General features: G+C 53.8%; 1 protein-coding gene across 1 annotated transcript; it reads left to right on the top strand.

Moving 5' to 3' along the window:
- Nucleotides 1-8862: 8862 nt before the first annotated feature.
- On the top strand, nt 8863-10588 carry HAND2 (heart and neural crest derivatives expressed 2). The gene is made up of 2 exons (XM_086464476.1): nt 8863-9417; nt 10490-10588. The coding sequence occupies exons 1-2, from the start codon at nt 8863-8865 to the stop codon at nt 10586-10588; spliced, it is 654 nt and encodes a 217-aa protein (XP_086320602.1).
- Nucleotides 10589-20589: the final 10001 nt, after the last annotated feature.

Here is a 20589-nt window from a genome sequence, read left to right on the forward strand (position 1 = left end):
TGCTGCCCCGAGCCGCAACAAGGAGGCTTATCGAGACCTGATGTGTGCAGAGGGGTCATTATGCTGGGACCAAGAGGGACCCGCACTAGCCCACAAAGCTGTAGGAACCTTCCCAAGCAGTTTTAACTTTTATTCTTCCTGCCGAAGATTTAAAGTGGCTTTGTACAACAGTCAAACAAGAATAAGCAGCTGCGGAAAATATAACAGATCATAAGAGTGGTTTAACTGGTCAGGGAGGGCGGGGGGGAAGGCGAAGCCCGCAAAGCAAACCAACCGCTTCGAGAGCCCTGCGTGGGGACGAGCAGGACGGCCGTCTGATCCCTGACCCCGGCTTAGGAAGCAAGGGGGGGCTTGGGGGAGATCTCTTGTGCTGGAAAGCTCGTGGCTTCAGAGCGGCGTTGTAAAAACCCCAGGCAGCGTTTGGAAGGGGGAGATACTGGTTTTGATGATGATGATTGTTGTTGTTGTTGTTATTATTATTGTTATTATTATTGTTATTGTATTATTATTATTATTATTATTATTATTATTATTATTATTATTATTATTATTATTATTATTATTATTATTATTACTACTACTGCCCGAGGATTACTGGCTGAGCGGCTGCTCCGGGCGGTCCCGCTCGCCCCACCACCCGCCCCCCCCGGCCCCGGGAAGGGTGTCCGCGGGGCTGTGCGGGGAGAGGCAGCGGGGGACTAGAGGAGCTCGCCCCAGCGGGCAGGTAGCCACCAGCCAGGCCGTAATTACAAAGCAAACAAGGGTGAAATATTGGATCGGCCTCGCCCGTGACAAGATCTGCGCTTTTTGCCGCCAATTTATTTGTGGAGCTCTATTTAAAGGCGCTTGATTGAGGAAACGTTGAAAATAGCAGTTAGGGTTTCCCTAATGAGACCTCTAGAGGAAAGCAGTGGCATTCAGGGGGCTCCAGGAGGAGGAGGAGGGGAAGCGCTTAACCCTTTCCAGCCGCCCCCAGCCCGGCGGGGCTCCTCCCGGGCGCGGCACGGCCCGCGGGACGCCGCCGGGGCCGCCGGGGGGGCCGGGGCCGCCCGCCCCGGGGAGGCGCAGTGGGTAGCGGGGCCGGCCAGCCCCGGCCTTTGGCATTTCGACCCCCGGCCGGCGGGAGGGGTGGCGGCGGGCCTCGCCGACGGCAGTGCCGGGGCAGGGCTGAGCATCCCCGGCCTCTCCCGGCGGGGGCAGCCGATGCCCCCGGGCGTGCGCCGCGGCAGGACCACGGGGTCGGGGCTCTGCCTCCCGCCTCCCCTTGCTTGACTGGGGTGGGTGACCCGGCGGCTCCGCGCTGACGCTTCAGCCCAGCAGCTCAAGGGCGGGCGGAAAAAAAAAAAAAAAAGGGGTACTCTTAGAAATGCTGAAAAGGCCGGGAATGTAGCGAAGAAGTAGCACGAGGTGCCACACGAATGCCCTCTGCGCTGGGGCCCTGTGACACTTGCTTCCACGTGTTCCTTGCTCCGTGCTCTCTCGCTGTGCGAACCTGTCCCGGTACCCCCTCTCGCAGCCTCGCGTGGGTTTAACGGGCTCAGTGAGCGCCTGTCTGAACCCCGTCCTAAGCACGAACGAGATCTTCGGTGAAACACACGCTGACAATGTTTTGAAGGGTGCTAATGCCCGTAAGGGAGTGGGAGTCGCAGTCCTCCTTCAGGCTTCTTCCTCGAAGCGCTGACACTTGTACGATATTGAAATCTCACCGCTCTCGATTTTGTAAATCTAGTCCAGCTCCGAAAAACAGGGCTCGCTTTCGCAGTGACCTGCCTGCAGCCTGCGGGGCCCTCGAATCCTACCTGGGGCACGGCTGCTCCCTCCTCTTCCCTGCCACCGCACCGGCTTCTGCACCCACATCACTGCCAGCGGTTTTGTTGAACATGTATAAGTATATATATACATATATATACACACACACCTGGACGAGATCAAAATAATCTATTAGGGATAATAAAAAGAGAGCACTGTCTGCTCCTAGAGGGAATAAAAAAAAATGAAAAGCAGAAAAATAAAGCTTTGACTTAGTAAATGATGTTCTGCGCGGTGATGTAAAATATTTATTTTTGTTGTCGCATTTACACCCAACGTTTTGGCCACGGCTCCATTTCCCTGCAGGTCTGAGGAGGTACATGACACTCAATTCTACATTTTCCGGCTTCTTCAGTTACTTTCCTGAAAAGAAGAGTAAAGACTTTTTTTTTTTTTTTTTTTTTTTTTTTTTTTTTTTTTTTTTTCCGGCTAAAGAGAAGAAAACAAACGTTTTGTGTATCCACGGATCATCTGTGTCATCTGTAAGGACAAATTACAGTACAGCCGCGCATTTCTAGTAAAGCCTCCTGCCTTCTGTTTATGTTATGCCATTTCTGTTTGTAATTATTTTTATTTTAATTTTATGTCATTTTTAACAGAAGCCAGACCGTTTTTCCCTCCGTGTTTTGTACACAATGCTCTCTTTCTCGATAAGATGTTCTTTCCTATCTTTTCGTTTTTTCTGTTAAAAATGTTTATAGTTCCTCACGAGCAATTCTCCAGTATTTCTCTCTTGTATTTTAAGGACTTGTCCCTGTCTTGCTTTATTTGTTTGTGTGAAATTTAGTTTGAAAGGAGATCAGAGAGAGCAGGAGGGGTTTGTAATAAGAGAATGACCAAGTGACCTAAAGGCTGATTATATGTCATTAACTGGAGACTTGGTGTATCCAAATTACCAAAAAGACCTCACTCAGCCAGATCAATTACACCGAGATACACATATAGGAATTGCGGTATGGGCTGATGCTTCTAACAAGTGTGGAGCCGACATTTGCAGAAGTCAGCTGCTGGGTTTTAAGACTAGCCCGTGTGCTTCAGCCGGTCGCAGGCAAGTGGGAGCGGGGTGCGGTGCAGCAGGTACACTGCGCGGGGGGCGCCGGCAGGACGACACTGACATTTTGGGGTGTGCAGTTAGGGCGAAATTGCAGTTAATTGTCACTGCTCCAGAGGGATTTTTTTTTTTTAAGCCAAGCGATGTTGCCTTTGATCTATGAACACTGCTTAAACCTCAGCCTTGTTAAATGGAGACTTTCCATGAAGAATTACAATAGAAATGTTGATTTTTGTTAGCCGAAACCCAAAACGATGACAGTCTAATTTCTGCTTTCTCCAACGCCTGAACGACAGATGCTGGAAGACAAAATATTTATTAATGAAGGCAATTACATTCGCGAGCTGTTTCATCAGCGCCGAGCTCAGGAGCGCCTTAAGATGCTCTTTCCCAGAAACGCAAACATTACTTGAAAAAAACCTTGTACCTATCTGTACACACACGTGTACGTGTATACGTATAGGATACACGTATGCCAAACCCAAGAAATAGAGATGCACTGTACGTTCACTGCAGAGTTCTATGAGGTCTTTATTATTGTTCTTCTGACGGAGAAGGGGTCTTGGTTGGAGTTCGTTGTGTTTTTCTTTTCTTTCTGCCATTCCTGTCTAGGGTCTAAATGCAACTCTGGATCCTCGGTCACAAATACAAGCAATCCTCGAATAATTGCTTACACATGCAGTGGTAAAACGCGTAGGGTCCCGCGCTTACCGCTAATCACTGCGACTTACACAATGGTCAGTGTCTTGGTTTTTTCTCGTCCTGTTTTGGTTTTTTTTTGGGGGGGGGGGGTGTGTTTGGTTGGGGTGGTTGTGGTTTTTTTTTGTATACACAACGGCTGCGAGATTATCATGCCTGAAATATGTGGGCGTTCATTACCGATAATAGTAGCGTAAACCAGGGTTCCTCCACCTCCAATGGCAGCAATTAATTCGGACCTGCTGGGCCCGATTCTGCCCTTTGCCCTGGACGTTGAAGTCCAGGTTGTGTGAGCGTAACGGAGGGTGTAAGTAGGCCCATTAGGCACGAGTCCTTTTCGTTAACCCGCACTGACAGGTTGACCTTCAAATGATATTTCTCTGGTGCCCCTTTACAAAAATCGCTTTTCTTGCGGATTTACGTTCTTTGGCGAGTTCCCAAGCGATGGCCGAGGGATAGAATGCATCGCACCCCTGGGACACGGTGTCCCCAGACCCATCCGAGCAAGATACCTCCTTCTGATACTTTTGGTCCTGTGTCAATGATATCATGCACTCTATAAATTCAAACGCGTCCCGACTTTTCAAGCCGTGCACAGGACGTGGTAGGCAGCCAGGCGGGAGGAGGAAGGAGGGGCACCCTGCAGCCCCGGCCCCCGGTCGCGCACCCCCGGGACTTTAGGAGCTGCCGGGGAGGAAAGCCCGGCCAGGGCTGAGCCTCAGATGCAAGGGGTGCCCTTGGGGTGCTTTTGCGATCGGGTTTTTTTGTTTGCTTTAATAGACACTATAAAGTAGAAGGGAGGACCCGGGCGCTGCGGGGAGGCTTGGGGCTGGACGCCGGTACCGGGCACCCGCCACTGTCTCCGCTGCGCTATCCCGGGTGGCTTCGTGACCCCCAAAATCGCCCCGCCGCTATCGGACGCCCCTCAAAGGTGCAGAAAAGGAGCAAACGAACGAGAGATTGGTTGCTCAGGCACCGGCCGGTCACTTTTATGTCCCTGGCCTGCTCATTAAAAGGCCCGGCCCAGTGGGCCTGCAGCTCTCCCAGCCAGCGAGAACGAGAGTCCCCAGCAGATGTGGGTCTCCGACCACCCAGCGTCGGCACCTCTTCCCCGTTTCCTTACGGTTTCGCCTGATTCGGAGAAATTAGCTTAATTTGCAGTTTAGCTTAATTCACACAAGCCCGGGCTGGGAAGGGGAGGGGGGGGGTGGAAGCGCAGCTCTATTGTTTTGTTATCCCCAAATCCCACCCTACCCTTGGCCCGGAGGAGAGAGGTGACCTGACGATAAGCGGCCCGGCGGCGGCTGAGCGCCGGGACAGGACAGCGGGTGGCCTCGGCGGCGCGGCCGGGGCTGGCCCCGCTGAACAGGCGCCCTGCCCGCCGCCCCCCGCCGCTCCTCGGGCTCCTGCCGCCCGCTCCCTGGGCGCCGCGGGGCACCCACCGGGGCAAGGGCAGCCCCTTCCTCCCGCTCAGCGCCGCGGAGGGCTGTCGTGCTGGAGAGGCAACAACCGCGGGGCAAAATCAATGATACAGCCCTACACACACGGCCCCGACAAAATAAAATCTTAAAAAAAAAAAAAAAAAAAAAAAAGCGGGGTAGGGGAAAGCGAAAGCGAGCCTCGGCAAAGTGGCCACCAAAATTTCGTAATTACAACGAGCTAGGAAAGCCCTGCCTGGCAGCAGAGCCCAGATAAATCAGCGCCTAACATGCAACCATTCTGGCAAGGAAATAAGTGACATAAGGTTAAAGATTTTTTTAAATTATTAATTTTTGTAAAGCAAATTATTTGTGCATAAAAAAATCCAATCAAGTTAATAAATGGAAGATCGGCAAAACGCTGGTGCTTTTAGAGGGTTTTAAGCCTAGTTTTGGGGAAGGTACTTGCTGCAGCTGTTTCCAGCGTCCCGATGAAACAGAAAGGGCTATAACCCCTGATCAGGCAGCCTGAGTAGTTAAGAGTTGAGAGAGGACACAAAAGCTGGATTTGCTCTAAAACTCGCTTTATAAAATGCATGAACTGCTGAGGGATAGGAAGAAAAAATATACATATATCTCTAAAAGATCCTACTGGGTGCTTTGTCTAGAGATCCTCTTTCTCCAAAGCTAATTAAGCAATAATGATACTAGCTTTGGAGACTGGTGTTCTGATCGATATCTCCTATATCTTTTATTACTTTTTCTCTCCCTCATGTTTTCCGTTTCCTTCATCATTGGAGATGTTATCGCAGTGACCGTAGTGGCTTGCCACAGAGACTGTCACAGTTGCAGTCCAGCCTGCAGTATATTGGAAAGCTCCTACACAAATAAGGAGAGTGCAAAGAAACAGAACGCTGTTTGCAAGCCAATATACCTTTCCGGCCTTGTCAATGCCCATTTCTTCTTTGCATCCCGGAAAATATCGCAGCAAAATAGCACTGGAGGGCCGCTGCCGAAGCTGGGTGGATTGCCATGCTGTGCCCTGCAGACACGGTATCCCTAGAGGCGGAGGTACGCTGCCCGGCCGCTCCCGTGCTCTGCCTGCACCGTGTGCCCACGGCCTTTCTTAAATGTAAAAAACCACGCTGGAGACACGTTATTTCCTTAGATTAATAAAATATATACGTGTGTGCGTGTGAATACATAGATACAGAGATCCACCAGTCATTTTAGTTACAAGCATGTGTGCGTGTGTATAAGATGTATGTGTGTATACACATCAGTTCTACATCTGGACTAGCTTTTCACTTTCGTACTCAGTTTACACCCAGACGCACCCGCATATGTGTCTATGCTTACATAAATGTGCGTCTGCGTTTCTGTTCTCTGTGCACGTCCCCTCGCCGGGGCCAGCTCCCCACTCCCCGTCCTGCCGGAACGCGGGGCCGGCGCCCGGTTCGCCTGCGGTATTTTGCGGCCGAAGCCAGCTCCCCGGCACCGCAGAGGGCTGCTCCTCGGCGGGCAGCCTCATCCGCGGGGACTGCCCCCTCCCCGCAGAGCTTTTCCCACCGACCCACCCGCAAAGCCCCTGGGCCCCAGCAAACCCCGTGTCCCGGCGGCACCTCCGGGAGCCAGCGGGGCGGCAGCCCCTCTCCGCGCCAGGGCAGCTCGGGCTCGGCTCGTCCCCTCTCCCCAGGCGCTGAACCCGTTCCTCACAGAGAAACTTTTTTGCTCTTTTCTCCCCAAGGCATGCCCACCGCCTCTGCAGTGGGGCCGGAGAGCGCACTGAGCTGCCGCAGAAATTGGACCTGCGGTTCTTGCTGCCTCCTTTCGCAGGCTCCTCCATATCTATCTTCCTCTTTCTTTAATTTATGACCTCTCAGCTCCTGTTGACACAGTTTTCCACACTGGCTATATTGTAGGATTGCATTATAATATACGCCGAATCAGCCTAGCCATCAGCCAACACACATAAGGGTGGGTACTTGCTATTTCGCAGCTATTTAGTAATGCCCGGCTCCATTTGAAGATGACAACAATTCATCTCGCCTCCAAGTTATCCGTGAATTACAGCTTGAGATCCATTTTCCTTTTGTAATGTCTTCGATCTTACCAAAGTAGAGCACCTAAATAGCTACGGGAAATTTTCCCCTGGCCTGGCCGTTAAACAAACATTTAACTATTGCCTTTCGATAACTAAACCTGCTTTCCGCAGATGCTGGTCTTTTTTATTGCAGAAGCAGGAATGCGGCGAAATATTTATATATTTGTTAGTAAAAGCTGGAAAATAAGCTCTGAACATGCTGTAAAAAATATTCGGTTACTTACCGATCAGAGCAGCTAAACAAGCATGAAACTGATTTCAGGAGCGTAAATCATTCGGGTGAATACTGGTCGAGGTGCGTAGGCGCAGGCAGCAAGCTGGAAAAGAATCAGTTAGAGTCGGGTTTATTGTCAGTGTCTCAGAGCAATTCTTTCTGGAAGAAAAGACGGTCCCTGGGCAAACCCTGAGCTCTCTGCTCCCTCGGGGAGCCGAGAGCCGCGAAGCCGGAACAGCCGCCGCTGGCTCGGGTGGGGAGCCGGGTGACAGACAGGACACGGCAACTTCGGCTCCCTCCTCACGGAAGCTGCTGATGCCTTTGTGTGTATAAACCAGCAATAAAAGTATAAGCCGGAGCGTTGCTGAGACATGCCTATCGCACCCGGGCAACCGGTAAAGTGCCCTCCGAAGTTGGTTTTATTTGTTCCTCTACCGGACCGGCACAAAGCACTTCGTAAAAGCAACCTCGGATCGTATCACATAGATTTTTGCCAAGAAATTCCTTGGATCCATACCGTACCTGGTTTGAGATTATCCGATATTTAAATTTTAATGAGTTTGTTGGGGGGGGTTGTTGTTGATTTTTTGGGGGCTTTTTGGGGGGGTGGTTCTTTAATGCAGATTTTACAGTAAGGCATCTGCTAAACACTTGCATTAACCTCTGCCTCCATGATAATTTTTCCCCTCTTGTTTTAATTACATTATGGATGCGGAGGGGCAGCCAATCCTAAAAGAGGAGCTCGGCAATTAGCAGAGCGAACATCAAAAAGTTTTATTGCGGAGGGCGGTGGGCCCCGCCCCCGCCGCCAGCCATTGGTGGCCGCCGCTTCTGACGACATATATTAACCCGAGCGGCCCTAAACATGTAGCTGTACATGGAGATCGTGCCGGGGAGCCCTGCCAGTGCCCCGCGCCGCCCCGAGCCCCGCCGCCGCCGCCCGCCGCCGCCCGCCGCCGCACCCGGCCGAGCGGCGCGGATGCCCCAGAGGAGCGCCGGGGCGCTGACCCCCGTGGCGCGGCGGGCAGGGATGCTTGCTCCCGCCCGGCACTGACGGCCCCCACCGCCGCCGCCGCACAGGGCAGAGGGGAGCGCCGCCCGCCCCGAGCCGGGGGCGCATGGAGGGGGGCCGCGTGTAAGTACCACCCGGCCGGGCCGCGGCGGACTTGGAGAGAGCGGAGGGAAGCAAGAGGCGAAGAAGACCCCGGGCTAGGAAGCCAAGCCATTTTGTTTTGGTCGACTTCTCTCCATAGCTTTTTTTTTTTTTTTTTTCTGTGCGCGCTTCCTCGAAGACCCGGCCCCGGGCGAGGAGGAGGAGGAGGAGGTGGAGGCACAACGCATGAGCGGCGGCGGCGGCGCCTGGGGAGGGGGGATCGCTCGGGCACCCGCGGGGACTCTGCAGCAGCGCCCTATGGAGAGGCAGCGGGCAGCGGGGCAGTGCTGAGGGGTGAGCGGCGGGGAGCATCTCCCGCCGGTGCGGGGGGGGGGGGGGGGGGGGGCGGGCGGGGAGGGGAAACCTTTGTTTTGGGGCCCAGGGGGGAGGGGTGGGGTGCTCTAGGGTGCGGGGATGAGTCTAGTGGGCGGCTTCCCCCACCACCCGGTGGTGCACCATGAGGGCTATCCTTTCGCCGCCGCCGCAGCTGCCGCCGCCGCCGCCGCCACCCGCTGCGGCCACGAGGAGAACCCCTACTTCCACGGCTGGCTCATTAGCAGCCACCCCGAGATGTCTCCCCCCGACTACAGCATGGCTCTGTCCTACAGCCCCGAGTACGCCAACGGGGCGCCGGGCATGGACCACTCCCATTACGGGGGGGTGCCGCCCGGGAACGGCCCGCCCGGGCTCGGGGGGCCCCGGCCGGTGAAGCGCAGGGGCACGGCGAACCGCAAGGAGCGGCGCAGGACTCAGAGCATCAACAGCGCCTTCGCGGAGCTGCGGGAGTGCATCCCCAACGTGCCCGCTGACACCAAGCTCTCCAAGATCAAAACCCTCCGCCTGGCCACCAGCTACATCGCCTACCTCATGGACCTGCTGGCGAAGGACGACCAGAATGGGGAGGCGGAGGCCTTCAAGGCAGAAATCAAGAAGACAGACGTGAAGGAGGAGAAGAGGAAGAAAGAGCTGGTCAGTGCTCCGAGACGCGACGGGGCGGGACGGGGCGGGGGGGAGGCAGAGAGGAGGCTGCTCGGCCGCCTGCCGGTGCACCATCCCCGCTCCCCCGGCGCTCGGCCGGGTCGGGTGGCTGGCTGATGTCCGTGGGGGACACCTCTGTCCCGACCGTCCCTGGCCGTACCTGCGGGCCGAGGCACAGCCCCGGGCGGCCCTCGGCCACCGCAGCTCTCGCAGAGCTCCCGGATCCGGCCCGGGAGCAGCCTCGGGGGAAAACGCCGCCACAGTAGCCCCCCTCAGGGGGGTGTAGGTGTCCTTTTCCCGGGTTTGGGCTTGTGCAGGATCCCAAACCGTGATCTCGCCAGAGACAAGATTCTCTTAAAAAAAAAAAAAAAAATGCTAGAGGCGCGGTTACCTGCTAAGCCCAGGCCGGCTTTAAACCCTCGGCAAGTCATAGGTTCGCAGCGCGAACGGGGCTCTCCTGCCCGTGCGCTCTGCCCTCGGGCTTTTTCGGCTTTTAACGGGAAGAGTCGCTTGTCGAGGTAGCGCAAGTCCGGTTCCGCGTAGGCCCGGAGGCACGCTGGGGCGATATTCCTGCAGATCTCGGTGTCCGCCGGCCCGACTTTTTGCCTAGACGCGTGCCTGTGCCCACCTCCTTCCCGCAGCCCCGGAGGAGGTGGTGGCTCAGCGCGGCACTTACCGCAGCGCCCATCACCCCGCAGCCGGCCGGCGTCGCTCGGCCCCCGGCCCGCTCCCCGTGCTGCTACGCGCCGGGCTCCGGCCGCGGAAGGGCAGCGGCGGCGGCGCGGAGCGGGGCTCGGCCTCCGCCGGAGAGCGCGGGCAGCCGGGCACAGCGCTGGGCCGCTCCCACGGGCGGCTGCTTCCCCCGTGGCGGGACCCGCGGAGGCCGCCCTGCTTTGTCCCCCGCAGGCCTCTGCGGGAGCCCGGTTCTCCTCGCAGGTCTCCCTCTCGGGGCAGGGCAGAGGCGGCCTAGAAAGGGGAGGAATATCTCTAACCCTTTTTTCTCCTCTCCCCTCTCCGTTTCTCTCTCTCTCTCTTTCTCTCCCCACGCATCCTGTCTCCCCAGAACGAAATCTTGAAAAGCACAGTTAGCAGCAACGATAAGAAAACCAAAGGGAGGACTGGCTGGCCGCAGCATGTCTGGGCTTTGGAGCTCAAGCAGTGAGCACGGCAGGACTGGAGGAGCCGTCCTCTTAGTCTCGGTAGCGAGCTCTCCTCTGAGGACTCTTTGTGTTTGGAATCGTCCAGTTTATTTATGTGCAATTTCTCCCCCAACCCCCCCCCAAAATGTGGATATTTGAAGGAGAGGGAAAAAGCATTCCATATATGAAGAGGAAACTCCAGCTTGGTAAGGGGTAATGTCTCTAATAGTTTCGTGAATGTTATTTGCTCTGTATAAAACACACAGGGAAAACAGAACCATAGAAAAGGAAAAAAAGAAATCCCTCCCTGGCATTAGTGTGTATGTGAAGTGTATCTTTAATACTTGGCCTTTTGGATATAAATATTCATGGGATTATAAAGTTATATTTCAACAGAAGCAGTTGCACCAATGTTTCGGTTGACTCGGTATTTAGTGTTGTAATTTTGTTGTGGTCGTTCAGTATTTGAAGATGTTTTCAACAGTTATCGGTTATGTGCACTTCCGTCCGCAAGGGAAAAAGTGGAATCTAATTAATATTGAAGGTGTAAACGTTGTAAGTACTCAATAAACCACTGTGTGTGTTTTTTACAAAACCAAAAAAAAAAAAAAAAAAAAAAGGAAAAAAAGAAAACCCAAATCTTTTTATGTTTTATACCTCAAAATGTTTTGAATAACAGCGTTGTTTATGGCTTTTTTTTCATAATATTTAAAATATTCGGAAGTAAACTAAATTATAAAGATGGCTCCTAAGTTTATTTTTAAACAAGTGACTGAGTGAAAGGAGGGGTAGAGGGAGGGATCTCGCCAGCCCCGTGAGTGTTGAACAGAAACCGGTAGTTCAGCTGAATAGGAATTCCTTGTGGTGGTGTTCTCCATGCAGGAGACCAACTGCTAACGGGAAACGGACAAGGGTGCAAATCCCGGGCGGATCAGGAGTGGCAGGGATGCGCAGTTTTCTTGCCGCCGGAACCCGGGCGGTGCCGGTGCCGGTGCCAGGCGCTGGCGGGACCCGAGCCCGGAGCGGGGCCAGGGGCGGGCGAGGGAGGCCGGAGGGCTTTGCTCGGAGTGATTATGTAGCAGGTAATTTTACTTCAAGGAAGAAAGAGAGAACAAGGAGAGGGATTTGCGGGGCGGGCTGGGGGGGGGGGAATATATGTAAGATTTACAATGAGCTACGGTGAACTTAATATTGACATTGTGGTTCCCAAAACTCTCCTGGGTTGCACGTTTCCAGTTTTTCGCAGCCAGCATTATTTTTATCAACCTTTTTTTCTGACTGCAAACTGTAGCTGCCCGTGCTCCGACTCTTTTTAAGACATTCATCTGCTTCTGTAGTACGATTTCTCTGCCCTTATATCTGCGCAGTTATCTCTCGCCGATGCCAGGCCAGTGGCTTTTCTGCTCCACGGTGTCAGTGCGAGCTGCAGAAATTCGGTGCTGGGAAATAGTGGCACCTCTCTGTATTGTAGACAGGCAAGGAAAAAAGTGAAAGCTTTTTACATAAAGAATCTGCTCTGGGTATTTTTGGCAATTCCCGGTTAAGGTTAAACTTTTTCCGTAATAAAATTTGGGTTCGTATTTTAAACCCGTGCTTAAATCATCTCGACTTAAACCACGCTGGCTCTCTCTCCAGGTCCAGGGCTGCATACCTGCCTGCCGTCGCGCCTAAGGAAGTGGCTCCCGAGGAGACCCGGCACTAAGCGTAGGTAGATGTGCAATTGCCCATAAAAAGATAAGGGAGCCCCTGCGCCGTTTTGCCGCCCCCGCTGACAGTGGGGAGGTTGCGGGGTTACAACAACCAGACAAAAGTGATGTGCCCTCCCTCCCGTCGGGTCAGGCAGCCCGGCTCTGCGCTCCGGCGTGGGTCTGTGTTTACAGACACTTGCCTTTGTTTATAACACTTGGAGAGAAGAATCTACCCCCTTGTTTGCTTTTCCTTGCCTGTTAGTTGCCCAGCTGATAAACGAGAGCATCTCGCAATCTCGCACTGCCTCCCGCCCAAACTTTTTTTGTTTCTGGTTTGTTTTTTTTTTTACGACAAGTGAAAAAAAAAAAAAAAAAAAAATCCAAAACGGCTGAGGGATGGCTGTGAGGGCTGCAGTGCGGCACGTCGCGGGCAGCCTCCCTGCAGATGCTGTGTCTTCCCTTGAACGAGTCGCCGGGCCACAGCTCCTCCGGAGGATGCCCGGCAGGACCCGGGAGTGGCGGGCGGCCGCCGGCCCCGCCACCTGGAGAATCGCCTCTCCGACATTTCCCCATCAATACTTTTCCCTTTTTTGAAATGGTAGTTTCTCAGAACCTCTGGATCCGCTAAGGAGGATCTCTTTTAATTGCTCGCTAATGAGGATGTTGCTGTTTCCTCAGGAGCGGTCATTCCCGCAGCTAAATCACAAAAGCCCTAGACAGGCCGGAGCCGACAAAAATGTAGGTTTTGACGCTAAAAGCTAAATGGGGAAGCAGAAGGTAAATTGATGGTAGATGGGGATGTCAGTGCCCTGGCCCCAGCTCTCCGCCAGCGGAGCCGAGGCCTGATAACAGCGGAGCGCTGCGCCCGCACCCTGCCCGCACCCGGCGGCATCGCCGCCCCGGCGGCCCGCACAGTAATTCCTCGGAGCCAAAGCGTTTTGGGGAGCTTTTTCAGAGGTGAAGGGCACGTAGGAGGAGGGATGGCAGGCGTTCCCCTCTTCAGTATTTCTCTGCGGTGTGCGGGTCGGGGGAGGAAGAAAGAGAGAAGGGCAGGGGGCCGGTGGAGTGCAGCCGGGTCGTTGAAGCCATGTCCCCGCAGCCGGGCTCATGGCCCAAATTTATCCGTGTTTTAGCCAGTCGCCTCGTTTCATGGCTGGGGGAGTGAGAGTTCCTGCTTTGCCTCAATAGAAAATAGCGTTTTAATTTTTTTCTTCCCCTTGAACAGAAACAGCAGCAAAACTCCCCCGGGTGGCATCCCTCCTCCCCTGCCCTGCTAGGAAGCGTCCCTCCGTCTCCCTGGGGTGCGGGCCCGGCCGCACGCCCGAAACACCGCGGCTGCTCCGCGGCTGGGAGGCCGAGACCTCCCCGGGGGCGGCGCGCCCTCCCAGGGCGCCCGGTTAGGGCAAAAAGCAGCGCGGTTTTTTAGAGCTCGTTGCCGTTTTGGGGAGCGAGGAGGCAGCGAGGCGGCCGCTGGAGGTACTGGAGTTTGGGGTGGGGGTCCCTGCAACTTACGGGACCCCCAGCCCTGCTTTAGAGGTTGTTTTACGTGCTCTCGTTACTATCGGACGTGCATGGCATGCCTGCATTCCTGCAGGCAAGGAAGATAAACTGTGGTGGAGCTTTTTAAAACCGTTTTACTTGTGTGTTGTGGGCTTTTTCCACCCCCTCGTTCCCAGGAGCTTTTCTCCGCGTCAAGAGATTATTGCAATAATTAGTGCTAATTTGCTATCGTTGTCAAAGAGGTGTAACGGGGCCTCTCCGGCCAAGCCGCAGACACCCCTGGAACAAGCGCCGAGACATCCGCGGGCGCAACTGTAAGGATATAAACACGGCCAGGGTATGCCATGGAGACAACGTGAGCTTGAAAGGTGGGCGGGGAGGGGGGGGGGGGGGAAGGCTAATAATAAAAATTCTAAGCAAAATATCCTCCTTTTGCGCTTGGAAACCTAACCTTAATCCTCCTTTTTTACACGTACTCGCCAGGCGACTCACAAATACACACAGAAGAAACCTCCAAGTAGCGATGGAAAGGAAACGCATTCCGCACGCCTGCAGGCATAATCCCCTCTGCTGTAACGAGGGGCTTATCAATGGTTTATATATTTTTAATTTGTTGGGGTTTTGTTTTTTTGTTTTGTTTTGTTTTGTTTTGTTTTGGCGGGCCATGAAATATGTGCCTCTGCAAAAGAACTCCGATCTTTTCTATTTCTAATTGGCCAATTACTGTTCAGCTCGTCCCGTACAATGGAGATTAAAGCAGAGTTATTATCTGAATTATATATTCACATAAATTCTAGCAAAGCCGGGCAATGCGCGAGGCTGACGCCTCACTGGGAATCCCTGTGTCCCCCTCTCCCCTTTCCAAACCAGCGTGATGTGTGTCTCCCTCCTCTCCAGCTCCCCCCCCGCCCCCCCTCCATTTTCCTCCAGAAATGTCGTTGCTTTGATGATCCGATAGTAGAGCATTGATTACAAATTTATTCTCAGACACTATATAAGTCTCTATATCTGCTATTAGAGACATCTGGGAATGATTAGAGCCCTCCCTCCCCCGGCTCTGCTCCCTCTATCTTGCAGCGAGGAGCTAGAGACATGTTGACGTCAGATCAGACGGCTAGGAGCCATCCTGCTCTCCACTTGGGTGTAATCACGGCGGCGCTTTCCAAGCTCCAGCCCCGGCCGCGGCCGCCAGCTGGGATGCGGGTGCAGCGGGACGCGGCGCTCCCGCCCCGGGGCTCCTCTGTGCAGCCCGATTTTGAATCCCCGGAGGCTCCGGCTCTTCTGGAGTTTGCCACCGAGGTTGTTTGTTTATTTGTCTGTTTGGGACTTTGAGAAAGCAAAAGCGGTACATTCCGCGGGCGGCGCTCCCAGCCCCCGGCCCAGCGCTTGCTTTATCTCAGCCCGATTTCTCCCGGCGCATTCGCTCACAGCGCTGTCTTCCAAAATAAATATCGAGCCAGACAGATTTCCACCTTATGTCTTGGCAGGGAGAAATTAGCCAAGCAAAGTGCAACGCTTACGTGCGGGCGATCGCAGACAGGCTGACACCCCGCTATCCAAAGTGGTAGTCAGGTTTACAACCAGCCGGGAGAGCTGGAGGCTGCTGTGAAACAAGACGATTCCCTACCCAAACGGCAGTGCTACTGGCGAGGAGACGGCTTTGCACCTGCTATTAGATCCTAATGAATCGCCTCTAATTGAGAGCTGGGGCTGGCTGGCCGTAACGCCGAACAGCCAGCATGGTAGCCCTGGCTCAGCGGGACCCAAAACCACTTTTGCCATGCTTATTTTCACAAACTTTTAACTTTATGATTTTGTACGTTTGGTAGCACTCCCCCCCGCCCCCAGGAGATAAAAAGTAATAATTGAATAGATACAACTTGAGCCTCCGCCGGCTGTTCGCAGAGTCTTGGACGGCTGACGCTTGTCCAGCTGTACGTTACAATCAGTGCTGCTACCAGGAAGGGGGGGTGGATGAGAAAGCAGTTGATCTCGTCTCCAGAGGAAAGAGATAATGTTAGACTATTTATCTGAAGGATTAAATTCTCGGGGCAAAATACGTTTGCCAGAAGGAAAAAAAAAAAAAAAAAAAAAAAGCCCCGCGTGACCCTAAAAATAAATTTAAAAATACTGTTCCATTTCTTTGTTCCAGCAGAATACAGTAAAATAAACCCCTTAAGATACCGCAACGCTCCACTGTGTCTATCTGTAATCTCGAAAGGAAAGGGAACATTTCCTTTCTGAATCAGTGCAAACGGTATGCTGTGAGCTCGGCTTCCCACCACAGCCACCAACCCCAGGGCGCGGGCGGAGGGAAAAAAAAAAAAAAAAAAAAAAAAAAAAAAAAAAAAAAAAAAAAGTAGAAGTAAAGAGGGGGAAAATAACCCCTTAAAACAAAACCGAACAGAAAAAATCTCAGCAAATCCCACCGCTGGGCTTTACGGGAGAGCTCTGGCTGGTGACGGCTCTTCTGCAGGGCGGAGGCTGTCGCCCCGGCGCCTCTCCCCGGGGAGCTGCTGCCCCCAGGGCGGCCGGACCCAGCGGGAGGAGGCCGGGCGGTCCCCGGGGCGGCCGGATCCGGCGATCAGGGCGCGGAGCGGGCCGGGTCCCGCGGGCCCGCCCGGGGAAGGCGCAGGGGTCTGCAGCCCCGCCGATCTCGGGGGCTAGGTACGGCTGCGGCCGGGAGCGGAGGTTTGGGAACAGCAGTAATACATTAGCGAAACAATGGACATCAGCGCGCCCGCATCTCGGAGCCGTTTATTTGCTAACCGTGAAGGCTGTTCAAAGCAGGAATGAGCCCCTGCCTTGCCCAAAGTACTCGGGAGAAAAATGTAAACTTCTATTTTAATGTATAGCAGTAGAGTCGTTTTCCCGGCCGCGTATATTGAACAAACATGTGAGGATAATAGAGAGGACGATTCTCCTATAGGGGTCTCTATTTGCATACCATATGTGGCTATAGGCTGAAACAGCTGCGTATAATGAACTTTGAAAAAAAATAAATATGATTGCAAACCCATAGCAGTTTTCTAAAAGTGGCCTAAAATACAATGAAATGTCCTGCCAGAAAACACAGGACGCAGAAGAGACTAATAAATAAATAAATAATTTATGTAAATAATATTACTATTAATATTATTATTATTAATAATAACAACAACAACAATAATAGCAGCTTCTCCCCCCGCGCCGCCCCAGCCAAGCCCCAAGCCTCCGCAGGTTTGCTGGGAGCCCTGCCCGAAGGAGGACCCTGGCATGTGGCTGGGTGTGGAGTCCAGGGACGGGCGGGGGTCGGACAGCAGGGCCAGAGGGACCGGGGTGGGCTGGCAGGGGCGAGCCGAGGCTCACAGCCCGGCCTTGACTGCCTCTCTCCCAAATCTGGTTTTCATAGAGCCGCGCAGTAATTACCTAAAGCCATAACTGTCTCCGAAATTATTCATTAAAGTCATTCTCGGGAATCTCGCGGCGCTAGCGCTTTCATTTATGGCCTTTGCGCCATCCGAGCATGACATCGGCTCTCGCTCTGCTGCCTCGGCGGCCGTCTGTTTAACGTTGCGGAGGGGAAGGGGGGGGACACACACACTGCTCTCACTTGCCTTCCCTTCGGTGTGTTTCTTTGCCTGGAATTCAAGTTGCTTTCCCCCTTTTGGCGAAGGAGCACGATGCAACCCGGCAGACACCTTGGGAGCGAGGAGGGTATTTTGGGGAGTTGCAGTGCTGTGCGGAAGATCATGTCTGTGCCCTGTGGTGCTGTCAGCGGTGACAGATCCCAGATGCAGCCGCTACTGTATGGCAGATTGATTTTCTCAGCAAAAACTCTCTCCCTCCCTCCCTCGCTCCCAAACGTCTTCAAAAACCTTCTCCAGATACTGCGGGTCACTTCGGCTTAAACAAGGAGAGAAAGGGGGGGAAAAAAAGGCTTTCCCTCTCCCCCTCCCACTCTCTTCCTCCCGCCGGCTCTCTCGGGCTTGCGGCGGGGAGGGGAACATGAGCGGGCCCTTCCCCACCCGGGGGGCCCGGGCCTCCCCTCTCTCGCCCGGCCCCCTGCGAGCACGCCGCCGAGCACGGGGAGCCTCGTCCAGGTAAGTAGGCGGCGGCGGCGGCGAGCGGGGCCGGGGCCAGTGCCCGGGACTGGATTCGTCCCCGGAGCCCGTTCCCCCTCCCTCGGCCGGGTCTTGCTGCCTGGTGGGGGCCACCGGGGCGGAGGAGGGGTGTTGTCTGGAGTTGGGCAGCCGGGGGGGTCCTCCTGCCCCAGGCGAGACGGAATGGGGGGGTCGGGAGACGAGGCGGGACCCCCCGCCCTGCCCCGCCGGCCGCGGCAGGAGGCAGCAGCTGGGAGCCGGGTCCGCCCAAACCCCCGGCCCGGCGGGGTTCGGGCTCCCGGGGTGGGGGTAATGGAGCGGGGGTGAATTCGGGGGCTTTAAAGGGAGATGCGGGAATGGAGGGAGAGCGGGCGGAGGAGGGGGAGGGCAGCCGGCGGGCGGTAGGCGCAGACCCCGTCGGGAGCGGGGGTGACGGGCTGGCTGCGAATGCGGAGGCGCCGCTTCCGGCACTGGCAGCCGCCGCCCCGGGAAGCAGCGGAGGTAGGGAGCCCCCCACCCGTCTCCCCCCGCCCCCCCCACCCCCGGCTTTTCCTCACCGCTGCAAGTAAACGTCAAGAAGCGCGGGGTTTAACAACGCCGGGAAAACCATCCCCCTCTTCGAGACCTATCAACCCTCCCGTCCTTCCCCCACCAACCCTAGAAAATATTCGCGCCCCCTGAGTGCCGAAATCAGAGGCCAAGGGGCTGGGGTGTCTCCTCCTGGAGCCTTTCTCCCCGCTCCGAGCAAGTGGGCGATGCGTAGGGGCTTGTTGCAGGCGGTTGCTCTAGTGTCCCCTCCTCCCCATTTCAGAGGAGCAAAACACATGTCTGGCACCAGCGAGGTCTCCCCCCAGCGGGTGAGCCCCCAAACCCCCTAGCACGGCCGCGGGGGGTGCCTGAAGCCCTCGACGGCCGATTTGGTGTGACAGTCCCGCGGTCGGGGCGACCCCCGTGACGAGCGCCGCGGGCCTCATCCCCCGTCACTTTCCTCTGGATGGAAACAACCTGATTTTGCTCATGCCTCTTGGAAACAGTTCCTGCTAACCTCGCTCTCGGTCTTTCCTTCCCCAGGCGAATTGAAAGGCTTTAATTCAACCGCTCGCCCAGCCCCCTCTCCTCTCTCTCTTTTTCTCTCTCTTTTTTTTTTTTTTTTTTTTTTTTAATAAAAAAAATAAAAGCTCTTGCCTTTAGCAGAAGTATAATTGTGACCCTGCCTGATCCACAGAGCCTCCTGTTGGGAGCAGTTAGCTGTGGTTGCATTAGGCCAAAGGACCTCCCAAGTGGCGGTGGCCTGGGTGTCATAGCAAGGGACTCTGCACATTGTCCATTCTTTCTCATCAAAGTCCCAGGCATCGTGGAGCCAACAGTTTGGTGGAGCAGGAAAATAGTAAACAAGCCTCCCCCCCCGTCCCTTCCGAGTCCAGCAGCCCCGCGATCTTCCTGGGACGCAGAAAAGGGAACGAACTTTTTCATAACTTTAGCTCTACGGTGTGATTTACATTTCCGGCTGCTCTGTCAGAGGGGCAGTAATTTATAGCCTGGTAAAAACACTTTTACAACACCAGAACATGTTCAAGTGATGTCTTACTATGCAAAAAGATTTTAAAAAAGGACACATGCGAGAAAAAAAGTTCGTTCCTCTGCCTTTTTCCACCATGGCTTTCTGAAGAGGTAAATGGGTAGAAATTGCAGCGTAGGCAAAAGAAAGGGGAAAAAAAAAAAAAAAAAAAAAAAAAAAAAAAAAAAAAAAGTAGTTGCAGGCTGAAGAAAACGGGGATGAAATCAATCCCGGGCTTTTGTTTATATGGTGTATATTATATGTCCACGTTTCTTCCATTTCTCCAAGGCTTTCGCTTAATGGATACTTCTGTTTTCGTGCTCTCGGGCCAAATCCTTCTTGTCTTGCCCCAGGGAATGCTTTCATTTGGGCATGGAACTATTGTGTTTAAACAATTTCTTTTCTTCAATAACTCATTTTTTCTCTGGAGTGTAAAATCGAGTAGGTCTGGTAGCGTTTATGAAAGGGGAAGCACCATTTGTTCAGTTCTAATTTCCCTAATCTGATATGGAAAGCTTTTCCAAATACCGGGGTAATAGCGTTATCCCTTCTTGAGGAGCATCCAGTTTGTTCCAGCCAGGCTACTCCACCGGGGCAAGGCAGGACGGTTCTGGAATCTGATGTACAACATCCCTATCCTGGTAGAGACGATAAAGTTTAGTAAATTACAAATATGTGAATTTGGCAAACAGTTAAGGATTAAAATGATCAAACGATTAAAAAAAAAAAAAAAAAAAAAAAAAAAAAAAAGAAACCAATGAATAAACCACATGTAGCGGTTGCCGCTTTCATGTCTTTGGTAATTATTTACACCTGAATCATAGTTTACTCCAGCCACGGTTTCAAAAGTAAACCTTTAAAGAATTTAATTATTTCCAGTTTTCGGCGGGAGAAATGGGGGGGAAAAAAAAAAAAGTGTAGGTTAGTGAGCAAATGCTGTCTCCCGAGCTCTCATAAAAGGCTTTACATGCGTTTCCATCTCGAATATACAAGCAGCCCCTCCACGTCCCCCCCTCCCTGACACACACCAGCGCGCATCGTCGTCTGTGTGCGCATTTACGGCCTAAGGAGAGGCGCGGAGGGGCTCGCGTGGGACCATCCGGCTGCACCCATCGATCTATACACACATGTATCTAACGCCTCTGCGTATGTTCAGTCGAGGCGCGGCACTGAAGCCTATGTGGATGGACTCCCCG

The sequence above is a fragment of the Leptosomus discolor genome, chromosome 4 (genome assembly GCF_034619465.1).
Source record: "Leptosomus discolor isolate bLepDis1 chromosome 4, bLepDis1.hap2, whole genome shotgun sequence".
In the NCBI taxonomy this organism is placed as follows: Eukaryota; Metazoa; Chordata; class Aves; order Leptosomiformes; family Leptosomidae; genus Leptosomus; species Leptosomus discolor.

Excerpts from the sequence above, each read along its gene's own strand:
- HAND2 (XM_086464476.1), top strand. The coding sequence starts at position 8,863 with ATGAGTCTAGTGGGCGGCTTCCCCCACCACCCGGTGGTGCACCATGAG. Across the intron at positions 9,418-10,489 it reads AGAAGAGGAAGAAAGAGCTG|AACGAAATCTTGAAAAGCAC; the intron begins GTCAGTGCTCCG and ends CTGTCTCCCCAG.